The following is a 19,685-nucleotide window of genomic DNA, read 5'->3' as shown; positions in this document are numbered from 1 at the left end:
AGCTGTCTTTTGTTATCTGTCTTCCCATTGAGTTATACATTTCTTTAAAGCCTTTTATCTAGAAATCCCTGGTATCTAGCAGAGTGGGCAGTTAGTGGATACACAGTTCCTGGAGTATCTTCTAGATCTTAGCATACTCTATGTTGAATAAATGTTTACTGATATTCTCAATGCCCAAAGTTGTTACTGATCAGCTCTTCTGTTTTCATAATTTCAGAGTCTTTATTTTAACTGCACATTGGTTTTGAGTTCAAAGGAGTTGCTAAAAAAAATTCTATGCCCCAATATCCAAATTCTGGATCAAATATTAATGATTTATAGAAAGACTAAAGAAAGTTCCTTGAAAAGAATATGAAATATAATCAATCATTTGTAACTTATTTTTTTAAGCTTTCTTTTCTTCAAGGAATTGTCTGAAATGTAACTATAGTTTTTAAATAATAATTTGTTTTCATTTTTATAGGTTTTAGGCTAAAACTCTTAGAAAACAATTTAAGTGATGAATACGTGATGTAGTAGGCATCATGATATATAAATAAAGCAAAGTATTTTCTCTTCAATTTTGAGTTTATGAATAGAAAAAATCCCTGTGATAATCAGGTATGAAATTACAGTCCTTATGTGAAAAATTGGACTGAAAAAGAAACAAACTTGGGGAGATACAAATACTCTTTTATATCTGTCAAAATAAAGCAACTCATTCTTCTAACAAATACAAATTTAATATCTGCTATATATCAGACATTGTTTGGGACACTTAACAAATTAGGTGATTTGCAGTTCAAATGAGCAAATTAACTTACTTGTAACAAACATAAATTCATATTTATTTTACACTATGTGTTATAGCCAGTGGTGTCATGAAGCTGGCTCCTAATGGCTCTAGAGAAAGCCGACTGTGTCATTTCTTCCCAGTTAACATTCAGTGACATCAGGATGGTAGCTTCAAATTGGCCAAGTGTATTTATACCATGGAAATCAGGAAACACTAACATTAGGGGCTTTTATTCAGGGGCAAAGCCAACCACTAAAAATTTACCATCATACTACTGGCTGTAACCCATTAAGAGGGTCATAAAATCAAGTTAGTCAATTATGACCAATATTTTATAAAATTTAATAGAAAGGAATAAAATAAAAACATTGGCATGCATTAACTGTTGTAAGATCCAGTATCTTTCAAACAACAAACATTAATTAACCAAAAAGAAAAAAAATAAGCACTTTTCTTGTGAAATTTCTGTACCAGTTTATCTATTAGTCTATTCATATAATACAGGGTAGTGACGTAAAATATGTTTCTTAATGTGGAACTGAGTTTTAAAAAGGTGAAACCAGTATTATAATCAAGAGAACAAATATAATCTTCTTCCACAAACATGTTTTACAACCTTTGTGGTCATCATATGCTTTGTGGTTAAAGATTACATGCTTCAGAGAGAAATAAAAACTTCATAGTTAATGGGTAGGTGTTTAGAAGGTTTTTTCTTTCTTCTCAAGGAAAACCAAAGAGGGAATTATAATTTATGAACACAAAGGAATCTGAGTTTTTGTAGGTTTAAAATTAAATAAGACCTCTGTCTCATCAGGATAGTGTGCTTTCATCATTTTGCTCTAGTGGCCTCTGGAATGTAAACCTTCTCTTTCTGTTTCTTATCTTTGCTAAGAAGGGCAAAGCCAGTCCAGTACCTTGAGAATTCCCAAACTACTTATGTCAACATAATTATTTCTTCTCAAGATGTCTCATCAAATACCTTCATTTTTTCTTTGGTTTTAACCAGTATGGAATCGGATTTTTCTTAATTTTATTTCATGTTATTCTTTTATTGAGCACTTGCTACATATATTATGATGAATGTTAGGCATTAAAAGAAAAATTTCAGAGATAACCTTTTTGTTTTAAAGTTGCTCAAAGAAATAAATACTTACCTATCTTGAAAAGATTAAACCCAAACCATTATTTAATTATAATAAAATAATGGGGTAGGTGCCAAAGCGAAAGAGCACATGAAGAGATCATTGCCCTTCTCCTCTTACAGAGTTAGCGGTCTCATTTTACTCAACCCTCAAAATCAGTACACAACAGAGACAAGGCAGGAAAGAAAACAGGCAGAAAGAAGAAGAAGGGGTGAGGGAAGAGAAGAAAAAAAAATATTTTGCAGATGTAGTTAGTGAGTTATTCAACCATCATTCTTAACACCTGTCTACTTTGCCTGCCTCACCACAGAGCCTGAGAAAGTCAAATAGTCACTTTCCAGACTCCCCTGCAGCTGAAAGTTACCTTGTGAAACATATCTGCGCAAGAAGACATGAAAAAATTCTGAGAAATTTCTGGAAAAACATTTTTGTTTTACCCTCCTTGACAAAATGGGAGAATACTTGAGGAGAAAGTCTCTAACTCATGCCCACTTCTCGTGAAGACATGATGCTTGCAACGGTAGCCCTGAGAGGGAAGTAGAGATGTGAACCCAGTGCCCTGATGTCATGGAGTCTGTGAACCAACCCCAGAACTGCTACTCCTTTTGTTTATGGGAGGAAATTAATGACTTTGTTGTTTATGCCACTGTTAGGTGAACTTGCCATTATTTACAGCCCAAAGTATTTACAACTCAGGTTCTGGCCTAGATTCTGGGTATGGTTAACCACTGTCGTCTTTCTTTCCAAGATGTGGTTCTTGAGAAGTCACATGCTTCCTACATTATAGGTAGAACTTATCTTGAAACTATCTCAATCTCCTTTCTCTCAAGGCCCATGGGGAACAAATAGAAAATGAATAGAAAAACAGAAAAAGCTAATTATGTGCTATGTGCTATAAAACCAAAAGCTAAGCAGGATATGGCTATTACAATCATGCCAACTTAATAAAATATTAATCCTAGTAAATAAAATATCTGATACTTACATAAAAAGAGAGTTTATAGAATGTGAGAGATACATTTATCTTATAGTGAGTACCTGTATTTATTGAAACTTAACACAAAATAGAGACATTTAAGGACAGTGCTGCTCCTAAAAACAAAAGGTGAGTATGTCCACATGTACTGGGCCACTCAGAGACCCCTCATCCTTACCATATTCCAGAGAAGCAAAATAGCACCGGGTCATTTTATTTGACTGTGAACAAGCTATAGGGTACAAAACTGAAGAGAGGGAAGCAGAAATTGGGAAACTGTCTTAACCTTGTGTGAGAGAGGATAGACTTACCAATCTCCAAACTATCTCAATCTCTGCCAAAGTCAATGTCCCTGCCCAGTTCCTAAACTTAAACTAACCAAGCTTTTCCATATTTAAGTATTGCTATTCTTAAAAAGAGGTGAGGACCAGTATTAGCCTTCAGTTCCATGCTTGGACTCTCCTCTATATCTAGGAAGAACCAGTATTTGTATATACCCTGAGCTTCCCCTATTTCCCTCATTTTATTCATACAGGATCTATATGTAAGCTTTTGTCTCAGGTTCTGGTTTCCATTCTAGTCCTCTAATAAGGACCAGAAATTACTCCAAAATTCTAACACATTAGGTTTTAGCCTCAATGCTTTTAAATTTAACAGAATCTTCCCAGAAGGCCAAATCCTCTCTATCCCAATTTCTGACTGATGCTTTAAGAGCGTGACTCTAGAGCCAGACTGAGCTAAAATTTTAACTCCTTTACTTATGAAGTGTATGATCTTTGGCAGGTTACCTAACCTCTCTGTCATTCAGTATACTCAGCTGAAAATGGACATGATAATAACAGTATTACCTTTCAGGGGTGTTACAAAGAATAATGAAAATGGAAATGACAAGATTATAACCTCACAGGAGTGTTAGGAGGCATAAAGGAGTCAATAAAAGTTAGGTACCTAGAATAGTGCTTCACATACAGTAATTAAAAGATTAGCATTCATTCACCACTCATGGGGAGTTTTACACCTGGTCAGAAACTACCACTACGTGTCCTCAACTTTCCAACAAGATCCTCTGAAAATAGATGCCAACTCATGTGTGACTAGAGTTTGCCTTTTGAATACCAGTGTAAGCAACTGGCTACCTTCTTTGGGGTGGATACTTCTTTCTGGGTTAGTTCCCCTAGTCTTGGTTCCACAATTTCTGGTTTATTTTCCTTTCCCCACTGTTAGGGTCCCAGTAAATCTCATGGTTGAGAACTGTAGGTCTGACAAATGTGACTCTTGGTCACATCACTGTTCTGCTCAAACGTTTTCATTACCAAAATGGATTTTCCATATGAGTCCTTTCCAATACTCCTTAACATTTCAATATTTCAAATCAATCAGATTACCACCTAGCTAGGGAATTCATTCATTTCCAATGAGTGATCTGCAGCACCTTAACTTAAGCCACCTTGTTCACATGCTTGGAATGCTCCTCTCTCATTTTTGCCTATCTAAATCTTATGCTACAAAGCTCAACTCAAAAGTTACTACCTTCCTAAAGTTTTCCCTGATCACCTAACAGGAAATGATCTTTACATTCTAGCTGGAATGGTTCTTTTAACACTTACTATATTCTTTTTTCTTAGCTCTAAGAAATCAATTATAAATTGTATACCTTCATAATTAATTCATAAATCACATACGTTATTGTCTGTTGTTGCTACTATTGTTGGCTTGTGTACATTTATAGTACATAAATACAGTTACAGTCTAAAGGTACAAGTTTCACACAAAGGAGAAGCACTCATAGCAAGACCTGAGATTAGCCTGTACTAACCAGATAGGGTTATCACAAAGGATCTCAGAACATAGGGTCCAGAAATAAAACAGAAGTCTATTTCTCTCTTGTCCTAGTTCAGAGGAAGGAAGGCAGTATACAATGTGTTATCCAGAGACCCAGATGATAGACTCTCTGCCATCCTCAAGATTAGGCTATCAGCTTTGATATCAAGGTTACTGTTATTACTTGGCTAATAGGAAGGGTGAAAAGAAATGGGGTGCAAGTAGCTTCCTTTCACATAAGTTGCACACATTACTTTGACTCACATTCTGCTGGCTTGAACTCTGTCACATGGGAGATACTCTAACTGGGTGGCTGGGTGCCATTTGTCTACTAAAACCAAGAAGAGTTAGAATTATTAAAAAGAAGATGACGACAATGGATGTGATTATATTCTGTTTCATATACATACTATTACATTCCCCACTCTCCTTTATACTCTCCTCTTTCCTGTGCCTTATTCATGTGTTAACATTACGCGCACGCACACACACACACACACACACACACACACACACACACACAGTGGCAGGGAATGCTAACTGCCCACCTAATACCCATTTTCTCCTTTGTCATTCACAGAGTCTTGATTTCATTTGGAGGTGCAATGTGCCCATCTAGAAGGTTATATTCCTAGCCTTTTAGAGGTAGTGTATGAGGAAAGGATGTTCTATAAAGGATATTGCCACAGTTGGGAGAAACTCTTTCATCTTCATATTTGAACTGTAATGGCTGGAGCAGTAGCAACCATTACATAACCATAATTGAAAGGTAAAAAACTTTAGAGAGTTTGACCTCCACCTCCTTGAACCATACGAAACAATGTCAGGTACTACCTTACAGATTTTCTAGAAAGTAAGACAAAAACAAATCCTATGGCATTATGCTACAATAGTTCCATTTCCATGTATTTAGCTATCTATTTATAACACTTGCCCAAAGTATTGTCACTCATATATAAAGCAATCTCAAAATATTAAACGTGTCCAAAACTTTGTCCTGAAACTTGGTCTATCCTTAGTGTTTTCTATCACGTAAGTCGTGCCATCATCTACACAGTGGCTGAAAACACACACCTGGCAATAATCCTTGACAACTCCTGCTCCTTTATCTCCCACTCTGAATAAACATAAATGTTTCTTTTTTTTCTTAATTCTTTTTTCAATGTTTATTTGTGTTTGAGAGACAGAGAGAGACAGAGTGTGAGCGGGTGAGGGGCAGAGAGAGAGGGAGACACAGAATCTGAAGCAGGCTCCAGGCTCCGAGCTGTCAGCACAGAGCCTGACTTGGGGCTCAAACTCATGAACCGTGGGACCATGACCTGAGCGAAGTCAGATGTTTAACGAACTGAGCCACCCAGGCACCCCAAACATAAATGTTTCTAAAGTTTTCCTAATTTACGCTATTCCTACTACTGCTGCCCTAACTTTAGTCCTCAGCTTTGTGGTCTCAACTTATGAGACTGTGTCCTATGAGACTCCCTTCTGTGTTTTATTATTTGTAGGTTTTATTATTTGTAGCCTACACCTTTTAGGGCTATGAAACCAAAGCTCCAGTTTGCCCCGGTACACAAAATTCCCTTAGCGCCTTCAGTGCTACCATTATCTTTGTGGAACCCTACATTCTCTTATATCTTGACTGGACAAATACTATGTATCTTTCCAGTATTTCAATACTTTTAAGAAATGAAATTTAACTATATTCAGCATTTTTAGTTGAATAGGGGTGGGGGCATTCAGGTTATGTCCAGCCAGACATATTTTGTGATTTAGTTTGTTTATTAAGTTTTGATCTTATATTTGGTAGATTTTATCTATGGAAATTCCAAGGGCCTGAACTTGGAAAGTATTCCCTCACAAGGATTTGATTTTGCTTCTGTAGAGAGCCAACTGAAAACTGTTTTGTCTCATTCAGGTCATGGCTTAGTATGGACTTTTCAGGTTCAGCTCCCCCACCATGCAGGAGGCCCAACATCAGTCTCTAGATCCCACTGTGACAAGCAATTGCCTCAGGACAACACTGTCTGCTACACTATGACTCCAGTTCCCTGCTCTGGTTTCAACTCCTCTTCCTCTTCTCTCCTTTTAAATGTTAGGTTTTGATTTTTCTTGATCCATAGAGATTTTCCTTATTTTTTGTTGACTCAGCAATGCTTAAAAAAATACATGTTCTAATTTAGCCAGGATCTAGCTGAACCTGTAGGAGGATTCCTTGGAAAAATCACACCCCCCACACTGCTGGAAATCAAATACATGCTGTTTTGAAAAAAGAAACCATGCTTTATTCCTCTACATTTGTCAAACTTCCAGTATTAAAAGACCACAGTAGACAAAAAATATTTGTATAATAAAATACATATCATAGGAGGCAGAATATAATGTCAAGTCTTTACTGAAAAGACAGCAATTCTATGTATTCTTGCAATGATGGGATTAAGTCACTCCTATTACTTTGACTAAGAAATTAGCCATACCTTTCTGTATGATACAATGCCTGTTTAATGCTGATATTAACCACCTAATACTATCATAGGAATATACCATACACTAGATATCTGATAAATCTCTAAATATAAGATAAACTTATTTTTAAACAGTATGCTACAATTTTCAAATGATATGCTCAAGATCTTTTTTTTTTTTTTTTTACCTCCAGATGCCTTTCCCCATGAAGTACTTCTAAATTTAAAGCAATTATATCAAAAGTTAATCCTCAGAGACAGTGCAGATGACTATATAGGTATCTAGCTCCCTTAAAATTCCTACTGGTGACATAAATAGGGAAACTGTAATATGAGAGGTATTATGTGACTTTGAAAATTTTCCATTTGATACAGAAATGGCACAACCAGATTGAAAGATGCCACTAAAAGACTTTCTGCAGTCCTCCTGTGGTTGAAAATAAAACAAAAGTAAACGGAGGGGGATCTATGGGAGAATCACCTTAATACCCTGTAACACATTAATTCCGGGGTGTGGGGGAGGGCATGAAGGCACTGACGGTAGGAGAACACCGCCTGGCACTGGGCTCAGAGGCGGGCTGGGGAAAGACCCGAGCACACATCTGTGCCCTAACAAGAGGCGCTCCTAGGAGGCACTTCCTATGGAGGCCAGGTTAGAAGTGCTATAAAACCACCTGAGGTGACTCTCCAAGGTCCTAGATCTTTCTCCACTCCTCCTGTACTCCTAAGCCTCTGCAACGGTCACATACATTTAGAGGAAAAGTCCCTCAGACTGGGCCCAAAGGACACAGAGCACTAACACCAATTCCTTTTTTTTTTTCCCACTAACACCAATTTCTGACAGAATACATGACAGACAGATATAAATACTTCTGTGAAGCTCAACAAACACATACAAATGACCAAGTCCAGAGGCAAAGAAAAAAAAAGTGATTTCCTGCTTTGTGCTCAGTTTTAAGGAAAACATAAAAACTTCCTAGGAAACCCCCTAGGAGATATGTTCCTCATGCTTCATTGGTAATATCCATTCCTAAATAAATGAAATTACCATAATTAATTGAGACTGAAAGTCCTCTATTTCTGTGGTGCCTGGCTGGCTGAGTCAGAAAAGTATGTGACTTTTTATCTCAGGGTCATTAGTTCGAGCCCCATGTTGGGTATAGAAATTATTAAAAAAAAAAAAAAAGAAGAAAGCCATCTATTTCTGAGGCGATAGAAGGGTACAATCTTCTTAAAGACTGATGCCTGAAAAAAATTATAATTCAGTTGGCAAGGAAAAAGAAATATGTGGATCTAGATAGGTAACCAGTAGTGTTTCCTCTAGCGCTTTTCTACCTTTACAGAAAAAACAACCGGAAGAATTTCTCCTCCGACTTCTGGGGGAAAAAATGATGTAAGTCTTTCAAGTTAATTATGACAGTAATAATCAATATGAATACAAAATGCTGACACAATTCAAGCTTGGGAAAATATATACATTCTGTAAAGCACTGCAATAAAACTGTTTCTGGTATTTCTTGTTCTCCTAGGAACCACTGGCTCATAATGTATAAATATTTAAAAGCAGTCTTTAAAACATATGGTATAACTTCGGTATTCATAATGACTCAGAGAGCTCTGAGGTATTTTTGAAAACTGACATTCATGGCAGGCCACCTCCACGATCTACCACAGTACACTGGGTAAACATATCATGTACAACACATATTGTTTGCACAGTACGTATCATCATGAAAAGTTGCAGTGCACATACCAGACTTTCTGACTATACTACGTTGGACTATTAATAACTCAAATTTACATCCCAAAGGGCAACACTGCCCCAATTCTAACTGAAAACCAGCTGTGTAAACAAAGTGAGGGCAAGGCGCAGGTGTGTAAGATATGAAGGGAGAGACACATGACACACTTGACCATTCAGAGATATAACTCCATGGAACCTGAGTGCTAGATCTATGACAGGGAATATGCCAACTCTGTGGATGGAAACCTCATGCCCTGTAAGTTAGTTTTAATGTACTGATCGAACTGTACAGTGGTGGGTTCCCATTTTAGTAAGGAATACAACAACGATATAGCATATATTGTATATACAAAATAAGACTATATCCATATTCTATCTATCCAAATAGTTACTGCTATATAGTCCATAATAAACTGTTTGCTGTTGTCTGCCTTCACATACACACACACACACAGACACACACACACACACACCTGCTCATCAACCAAGTTAAGCTATCAGAATTTTAGTAGTATTCATAATTATCTTGCATGTTCCTTTGCTTGTCCTATATTTTTCCCCTTGATTTTGTCTCGTTTCTAGCCTAGACTAGAACTAAAGAGTTCTAGCCTAGACTAGAACTAAAGAGTTCTAGCCTAGACTAGAACTAAAGAGTTCTAGCCTAGACTAGAACTAAAGAGTTCTAGCCTAGACTAGAACTAAAGAGTTCTAGCCTAGACTAGAACTAAAGAGTTCTAGCCTAGACTAGAACTCGTTTCTAGACTAAAACCTGGGGAAACCAAATACAGAGGGCAGGATTTATTACATGGTATCCTGCCCTCTATATTTGGTTTCCCCAGGTTTTAGTCTAAGCTCTGTACTTCAAGGACCTTTTATGGGTTAATTATTCTAGCACTCTGCACCCTGGACTTTGATATGCCCTCCTGGGCCCTTTTGGGGTCAGCCTTTGGTTTGGATCTGCAAATTTGCATGTGAACAGAGTTTCTAAGTCTGTGTATGGGAGAGGTCAAAATAACTGTAAATAATCTTTTGTTTTAAAGTTTATTTATTTCTTTTAAGAGAGAGAGAGAGAGAGAGCGAGAGAGCGCGAGCGAGAGCATGCACACACACACACACACACACATGTCCCAGGCAGGCTCCACACTGAGAGAATGTTATAGCAGAATAACATTTGGGGTCTGAACCCACGAACTGTGAGATCATGACTTGAGCCAAAGTCAGGTGCTTAACCAACTGAGCCACCCAGGCGCCCCTAAATAATCTTGAATAGATTTCCACAAATCATCTTTTAGAATTCTGTATGTCTCCTAACAGAACCATAATAAATATCTTGTTTTTCAAACATGCTGTTCATCAGAATTACCTATAGAGCTTCTTAAAAACATTTACATTCAAGTGCCATTCCTGGAGATTATAATTCAGCAAGTCAGAAGCAGGTCCCTCGCATCTATATACTGAAAGCATCATACTTGATCCAGCTGGGCAGCCAGAATTAAGAAACACTATTATAAAACTTGCAGGAGAGGTTCATCTCTTCTTTCTTTCACTACAGCCAAGATAGGACAAGAAAATGGAGACAAGGGTGTGGGAAAGAGAGAACGAATAAGTTACCTTTGCCATCTGGCTTTTGAGATGAGAAAATGTGTCAGTCCAAAGCTCGGCAAAACTGCAACGTAAATAGGATTGGGTTGCCTTTGTTACTCCTCTATGACTTATTTTTCTACATTTTTCTCCTATCTTTTGGCTTTCCACCACTTTCCTTGACCTCCAAAACATTTGAAGGTACTCATGTTGTAATACCTCTCCACCTGCTTCCTTCATATCACTCAGTCCTGTTGTTTTCTGCTTATCCTTCGCTTTCCTGACAAGTAAAACTCCCAACTTTGTTTCAGGTATGCATAAGAAATGCAAGCAGCACTAAAATACTATTAGCTTTTCCTGCTTAAGCCTAGTATTCTTTGCCTGATAATCTCAGCTAAGATAGTTTTGATAGGAAGGCCTTTCCCAGAATTGACTCTGCCTATAGGAGGGAAAATAAGTCTGTAGCTGCTGGACACAGCTGTAACAAACCTTCCCAACATTTTTTTCTTGTCTAAATCTTGGGGCCAAAAATGTCATATCAACTCAGTGAACAATGGCAACTTCCACTCTAGAGAAGGAAAGGACCCAAGAGCAATGCTTGAGATCTGTTAACTGAGAGACTTCCATTTCCAGAGTGTGAAATTTGTAGGTGTTTAGTTTAATCTTCGCAGAAGATCCAAAGATTATTTTATGAATGGCTAAGTATTAAATAAATAAACTAAGAGAACCAAGGAGAGATTCTGGGGAAACGATTTGTGGGTAAACTGAAATGAGAAAACAGAGGTCTCATTCAGTCTAAAAACTACTTTTCTATCCACTGAAATGATCATTAGGATTACCATTATCACTGCCTCTGAGAAAGACACAAGGAAAAACAGGATGGGAGAAAAGACAAAGAGAAACAGTAACTATGAAAGGCAAAGAGAATGAAACGATTTTGAACACTTACCACCCCATGCCTTTGTTTACTGCCTGCAATACCTTTTCCAGTTCTTTGTCTGATTAACTCCTGCTGACCTTTTAAGACACAGTGGGTATTGCCACCCTGGGAACTCAACATCAGCTCCCATCCCTCCCTTAAAGACTGGGCTACATGTTATTCTGCTATAAAACACAGGTGTAATATTCTGTCTTATAGTACTTACTACATTCCTTTGAAACTAATGTTTGAGGATCAGAAAATAGAAACACTGGTGCCATATTTTGTGTTCTCCAAACTTTACATTGACCCGACCAACTGTTCATTAAATTTTGGTTTGCTGAAAGAAAAGTACCACTATTTTAAGAAAATATAACTATTTAAGACTGAATAAATAAAAAAAAAAATAGCATATGAAATACCTTGGAATCATTAAAAAGAATAAGGCAACATCCTATGTGCTGATATAGAAAGATCATCATAATATGTTAAGTGAAAAAAATAAGGTAATAAACTGTTTATCTTTTGGTTCCCTAAAACATAAGAATATAGAGTGTGCACATATATGTATACATTTTCTTTCCTGGAAAAACACACAAGAAATGAAAAATATGGGTGGGGAAACTTTTATTTTCATTTTAAAAATCTTTCTATATATTATTGGAACTTCGTATTCTAAATTCTAAATGATTTTTTACAAACAAAGTTACTAACAGGGACTATCTTGTTCCTAGGATTAAGGGCTATTTTTTTTTTTTAAATCCCTTGAGGGTGAAGATGATATCTCTTACATTTTAATATCATCACTGCTTAGCACAGTATGGAACATAGGGGGCATTTGATGAATGTTGAACTACACTGAACTCTGCCTATCATCTGAGTCTTTTACTTCTTTCTCAAAGTACTTTTATGAGCCCCTCCCTCATCTCTCTTTATTGTACATGAAGTGCCAAGTACCACGCCTTGAAGACAGTAGCTGGCCAAGAAACGTTTATTCAATCATATTATCTCCTACCAGTATGAAATACAGCCACAACTAAACTACAAATTTTGATTCAATTGTGGGTTAGTAAATAAACATCCTAAAGCAACAAAACAGCTAAGGCGATCACTCCAGAGGGAGAATCAGGTGTGGAAAAATGGGTGTGACAGAGAATACAAAACAAAGCTGAAAAAGAGGATCTCGCCGGTGGTGGGAAGTACTGAGATCAGGTCTGAGACCTGATTATACACAGCAATGGCTGCAAAGGTCCAGCAGGACGGCAGTCCTAAGATGGCACTGCCTCAAGAGGAGAGAGGGGTCCTTAGGAAGGGGAAGGCATCTCTGAGGGCATGATGACCATAAAATGAAAGAAGCAAGAAGGCAACTGAAATGAAAGACCTTTTTTTTTTTTTTTTTTTTTAGTTTTTTACATTTATTTTTGAGAGACAGAGTGAGACAAAGTGGGAGTGGGGAAAGGGCAGAGAGAGAAGGCACAGGATCGGAAGCAGGCAGCAGCTCTGAGCTGTCAGCACAGAACCTGACGTGGGGCTTGAACTCACAAGCTGTGAGATCATGACCTGAGCTGAAGTCAGACGCTCAACCGACTGAGCCACCCAGGAGCCCCTGAAATGAAAGATCTTATGCTGCAGGACAGCATCTCTGAATTAAAGGACACAACGAGCATCCACACCTTCCCGCAAAAGGAGATGATTATTAAAGAAACTCCATTTCACTGTACCCTCAGAAGAGGAAGTTCTTGAACTAAGAATAAAACCTCCCCCCTACATAGAACCTTACACTATTGCTGATGCAGGAACACATTACTCATTAATAATTTAAAAGCTGTTAAGACTCTGATTGTATTAAAGGTAACATTCTTCATTTCTTTTAGGGAAGATGAATAAAAAGACTGTAAAATAATGTAAATATATGGGTATATAGTTTGGTATAAACACTTTTCTAGTTTTAGGTTCACTTCCCTCCCAATTTTTATGTTGAAAATTTTTGTACTCAGAGAAAAGTTGGAAATAATGGCATAACAAATATATATATATGCTCCATCTAAATCAAACTGTTGTTAACTTTTTGCCAATTTGCTTTCTCTCACTCTGTATATGTCTACGTATTTACAACCTTACTTGTGTGCACCTTTCCCAAAAGAGAATTTTGAAAACACATAAAAGAATTCAAATTCTATGAACTTTTATTTCATAAAAATCTTTGTCAGTTTTAAGGATGACCTCTATGTCACCCAGTCAAATTTCAGTAGAATTACTCAATCATAATTTTTTTACCTCTTGAACATGACTAAACAAAAAAAATCAAAACTTCCTATTCATCTGGGTTTTAAAACTGAGAAAAGCATAAATCCCATCCACATGCACACATATTCTTGACCTAAAAATTCTTAGCAAGTGGTGCTAGATGTTGATAAAGACTTCATTATACTAATAGAAAAGAGAGCTGCTAATGTTAATAGACTGAATAACCACCTAATCTGAACCAGAGGTTTTGAAACCATACCTTATGGAGAGATATAACATATCAAGTGGATGAAACAGAGGAATTTCAGGAGCTGCTCCGGAAAGGCCAGGGGATGCAAGTCCTCCCACAATACTCTACCTTGTTCCTCAGGTCCTTTCTCAGTCCAGACAGCAGCCTGAATATTGTTTTGATGCAATTGCACAGTTATGCAGACTTTTATTTTATTTTTGTTTACCTTTAATCATTTTTATTTTATTTTTTGATTGATTTACTTATTTTTTTATATTAAATATATTGTCAAATTGGTTTCCATACAACACCCAGTGCTCATCCCAAAAGGTGCCCTCAATACTCATCACCCCCTTTCCCCTGCCTCCCACCCCCCCATCAACCCTCAGTTTGTTCTCAGTACTTAAGAGTCTCTTATAGTTTGCCTCCTTCCCTCTCTGTAACTCCCCCCCCCCCCTTTCCCTCCCTCCTGGTCTTCTGTTAAGTTTCTCAGGATCCATATATGAGTGAAAAGATATGGTATCTGTCTTTCTCTGCCTGACTCATTTCACTTAGCATAATACCCTCCAGGTTCCATCCACGTTGCTGCAAAAGGCCACATTTCATTCTTTCTCAGTGCCAAGTAGTATTTCATTGTATATATAAACCACATCTTCTTTCTCCATTCGTCAGTTGATGGACATTTAGGCTCTTTCCATAATTTGGCTATTGTTGAAAGTGCTGCTATAAACACTGGGGTTCATGTGCCCCTGTACATCAGCACTCCTGTATCCCTTGGGTAAATTTCTAGCAGTGCTACTGCTGGGTCATAGGGTAGTTCTATTTTTAATTTTTGGAGGAGCTTCCACACTGTTTCCCAGAGCAGCAGTTATGCAGATTTTTAAAACCAGAGTATGTTGACTCTTCAAAATACAGTAAAGAACTTTCTTCAAAAAATTATCAATATTCTTTACAAAACAGAGGCTTTGGAAATGAAAGCAAACTTTGCCACTGTACATTCACCTCAAAATAACTCAGCTTTACTATTTAAGCAAATCTATATATTACAAGTATTTTTAAACAGAAGTTCTCTAAAATTTACCGCATAAAATTTTTAAATATTTACAGTTTTTAGCACTCATTAAGACCATTTTATGAACCAAAAAAAACCCTATAATATTACATGAGGTATTGGACATCAAATTTCTTTTGCGGTAACATTAAAATTGCAAGGAAATCGGATATGCTCAAATGTTAATTCAAATGTTACTGTCAACAATAATAAAAAGGAGAGATACAAAGTAGCCGTTATGCTCAAATAAAGAGAACTATGAGACATGGAAAACTTTGTACCTTTGTGCAGGTTTTCAAATTCTTCAGATAAGAGGTGATAGCAACAACCCACACTACAAACTCCCTTGATTTCAGGCTGGGAAGTAAATATTCGCAGGGTATTTGGAGCAAGATCACCGCAAGTATGGAGGCCTACCATCAAACAATCCTTTAACAATGAGAAGAAAAAATAAATTTTGGCATTAAGAGGAGGGCTAAAAAAACATTTCAGGTGAAGATTTTAAATGTTCGTTAGACTATATGGAGCTTTTAAAAATGGTCAAATTCTACCTAGAAAGTATTCTGTTTTTTTTTTCTCATTATGAATAATTATTTCCTTTATAGGCAAAGTGTGTAAGATCTTTCATCACAACTAACATACTTTTGAGTTGACTTTCTAGTGGTTTTGATTAGTTATCTGTTTGAATTTTCTCTGATCTCTTTTACAACTACTGTTTGCTTAACTATTAGCCAAATTAAAGCCTGGCCAGTCAAATGTAGCATCCATTACCAGGAAAAACTTGTGATTTGAGACACATTTATACCTTTTAGTCAGTTTTTTATTCACTCTGTACAAACTGACTATCAAAACTTTCAAAACCCTGTCATTAAGAATAAGTGTGTTAAGTTGGCAATTCTACTGCAACACCAAAAAAGTATATTCATTGCATAAAATGTGGCAATATTAAACTCAATAGAAAATTTTTTTAAATTAATGTTATAACATGAATTTTATGTAACAGTTCTCCTATGAAATGTTTCTTTTAATTGCCCAAAGCCTAATTTAAACGTACACACATACAGAATGGGAACAAACACATATATTCACAGAGCTTAATCATTATACCAAGTTTGTTCTAACTTCCTCATCTGTAAAATGAGTATAATAATAGTCCCTACCTCAGTGGATAAAACTTAAATAAGTTAATACTGGTAAAATGACATAGTACAATCTCTAGCACACAATAAAATTCAGTAAGTGCTTTCTATTCTTATCATCATCATGATATATGTGTAAGAGAGGTATAAATCTCTCTCTTTAAAAACATTTTTTTAATGTTTATTCATTTTTGAGAGAGAGAGATACAGCGTGAGTGAAACAGGGAGAGAGGGAGACACAGAATCTGAAGCAGACTCTGGGCTCTGAGCTGTCAGCACAGAGCCCTACATGGGGCTCAAACTCACAAACGGTGAGATCATGACATTAGCCGAAGTCTGACACAACTGACTGAGCCACCCGGGCGCCCCTAAATCTCTCTCTTTAAACTTAGCTTAGTTCTGCCTAAAGATAATACAAGAACATTTAACTTCATTCTTTACTATAGTCATCATATGATATTAGTTAATAATATTATCAAGTAGCAGACAAAAATATGCAATCACTATTTTATCCTAATGATAAAATATTTAAATATTATATATGTTGTTATAAAGAGGAGAGGGGAGGTATTAATTAATTTGGGTTATTATGTTAATTCACTGTAGGACTCAAGAAATATTCTCCCAGTACATCTTATATTAGACAGATTCTTGTAATAGTTTGCATATAGCTTTGATCATACACTTTCAACAAGATTTTGAAAAATATAAACATATGATAATAAGCACTAAAATTTGTGTATTTTGAAGTTAGTTAAAGTAACTGGGGTTGTTTATCCCTAAGAGAAAGTTAAGGTATAACGTAATTACTGATTTCATATGTAGGTAAAACAATTCATGAGAACTAACCAGTTTCCCTTATCTAGTGAAATACAAATGTTCAGAAAAAAAAATTCCTCATTCTAAAAGGACAAAACACTGGTTGACTACCAAACAAGGATTAAATAAAAACACTAGTCAGTTACCAAACAGGAATTGAAATTTACAAGGAACTCTACTATCTTTTGTTTATTCATTTCTTTAGGGAAGAATTTCTGAAAAATTTAGTAAGAATAGAGTATTACAACTTCAAAAGCTACACTGTTTTTTAAGATAATGAGGCCAAATGATTTCTAGAATCTCCTCTACTTAACATGCAATACTGCCTTTAATTAAGATATTTTGTCTCTCAATTACATGATCTGAATCACTTATAGTTTATAAAAAGTTCAATTCATTTAAAAAATACTCAAGCTACTCTTGCTCAAGAAAATTGCATTATTTGGTTACCAAGGTTAATGTTAAACATAATATTGCCCTAGCTACCCTTTTACTGCAAATTTAAATTAAAATGTTAAGAGTTTTCTTGGACTGGAATTTTGAAAATCCCTACATTGCATAATAAAACTTATCTTGCTAGCTTTTGTGCTAGTACTTCTGTTTGATTTAGAAGGCTTGAAATGAGTGGAGGGCACTTATTCTGGAAAACTGTTAATTGTCTGATTGTCAGATTTTATACTCTTGGCAGATTTTACAGCTATAGGAATCATGAAAAACTGCATATAATTTTATTTTCTTGGTCCTTTAGATTAATGTAATCAAATAAGATATGTAGGTTAAGTAAGCTACTATTAAAATTTAATTCTATGTCTTAAGAGTATTTTTTTAAATTAAATTAAGGAATTCAAAAGTGAAATCACCTCCAGGTCTTTAATAATATCATGCAGTTCTGAATCAGCAGTGATAAAAGATGTTAAAGGTGAGTATATATTTGATTCATTTGACTTTGATATCATTTTTCTTCTCTCTTTATTTGCTTCAGACATATTTCTCTTAGATGTTTGCAATGAAGTAGGTTCTACAGCATTAATAGGCAAAAGGTCTATAAGAGAAAAGGCATTTTCAAAACACAAATTTTCTTCTCGATGTGAATACACATGTAGGTTTTCCATTTGTGTTCTAATGTTAGAAATTACAGAATCCGAAAAATCTGGCAAAAAATCCGAGGTAGACATCTTTCCTTGATTTGCAGGACTGTTGTTACATATTCCCTCAATATCTACTTTATATTTAATTTCATCTTGCACTTTCCTTTCTTTTGCCATTTTTAATGCCAGTCCATTGCCATCTAATTTTGACCGAGTATGATAGACTTTCCAATGTTTCTTCAATTTCCTGTTTCTCTCCTTAGCTCCATGAGTATTGGTATTTGAGGAATCAATTCCATAAACTTTTAAGCCATACTTCAAGGACAAAAAAGAGCTTAGGTAGCCTTTTCCAGAACCCAGGTCAATTACCTAAAGTAAGAAAAAAGAATGAATAGGAAGTATTTTAGTCAGATAAGAATAGAAAACATTTTCAATATCTTTTTTAAAAACAAATAAAGAAATGGTTGTATAATTCATACAACCTGTTATGTTTATTTTTTAATTCTTTGATTCCTATTAGAAACCAACCACTTTCATTAATTTTATTCAACATTTTAAAAGAGGTTCTAGGTTGTATAATACGTCAAGGAAAAGATGTAAAAGACCTAATGGGAAATAAAACTGTCACTCTTCATAGAGGACATGATTGTCTACAGAAGGTCTACAGGAATATACAAAAAGCTAACAAAACTAGAAAGTGAATTTAGCAATGCATCTGGATACAGGATCATTGGAAATTAATAATGAACCATCAAAACATATATAATAGCAAAGAACAATTAGATAATAAAATTTAAAACAAATTGAATTAAAATACCATAAAAATAGAATATCTAGGAATAAATTTAACAAAGGTTCTGAAATAGCTATTCACTGAAAACTATAAAAGCAGAGAAAAAATTGAAAGATCTAAATAAAGATATATCATTCATGAAATGAATGTTCATGATATGGCAGACTCAAAATGAAGATGTCAATTCCCCCAAAATGACTTACACATTCAACAAAAATCCTAATCAAAATCCCAGCAGATTTCTTAAAAAAAAATCACAAGTTGATATTATAGTTTATATGAAAAGGCAGAGTACCTAGTATAACCAAAACAATTTTGAAAAAAAAAAAAAATAAGGTTGGAAGATTACCCTGATTCAGGAAATAATATAACACTATAGTAATCAAAAACAGAAATAGACTCACACTTACATAATCAACTAATTTTTGACAAAATGGCTAAGGTAATTCAATAGAGAAGATAATGTTTTCAACAAATGGTGCTGGTATAATGGATGTATGTCTGGGGGAAAAATGCCTGTCACACAGCAAACACAAAAATTAATTAAAAGTGGATCACAAATCAGGAGCACCTGGGTGGCTTAGTCGGTTAAGCATCCAACTTTAGCTCAGGTCATGATCTCATGGTCTGTGGGAACAAGCCCCTTGTTGGGCCTGCTGACAGCTTGGAGCCTGAAGCCAGCTTCGGATTCTGTGTCTCTCTCTGCCCCTCCCCAGCTCACGCTCTGTCTCTCTCAAAAATAAATAAACATTAAAAAAAAAAGTGGATCACAAATGTAAATGTGATAGTAAAAACTATTAGATTCTGGAAAAAAAACATGAGAAAATCTTTGTGACACTTGGCAAAGTTTTCTTATGTAGGACATAAAAAGTATGAACTACAAAAGAACTAATTGAAAAAAT

The 19,685-nt window shown here is 35.7% G+C and overlaps 1 protein-coding gene across 8 annotated transcripts in view; it reads right to left on the bottom strand.

The window, feature by feature from the left end:
• The window catches only part of METTL25 (methyltransferase like 25), a 168,481-nt gene that overhangs the window by 110,212 nt on the left and 38,584 nt on the right, over positions 1-19,685 (bottom strand). For all 8 annotated transcript variants that reach the window (XR_007153848.1, XR_007153847.1, XR_007153850.1 and 5 more), the window contains exons 4-5: positions 17,763-18,359; positions 15,226-15,373 (exon numbers count right to left, since the gene is read on the bottom strand). Coding sequence is in view for 2 of the 8 variants with exons in the window: in XM_047865848.1 (XP_047721804.1) it covers positions 15,226-15,373; positions 17,763-18,359 (745 nt within the window). In the remaining 6 variants the exon portion in view is untranslated. The remainder of the gene's footprint in view (positions 1-15,225; positions 15,374-17,762; positions 18,360-19,685) is intronic.

Source organism: Prionailurus viverrinus, chromosome B4, assembly GCF_022837055.1.
Source record: "Prionailurus viverrinus isolate Anna chromosome B4, UM_Priviv_1.0, whole genome shotgun sequence".
NCBI classification, from domain to species: Eukaryota; Metazoa; Chordata; class Mammalia; order Carnivora; family Felidae; genus Prionailurus; species Prionailurus viverrinus.
The sequence above is the reverse complement of the archived record's forward strand: the minus strand, read 5'-3'. Positions and strand labels throughout refer to the sequence as shown.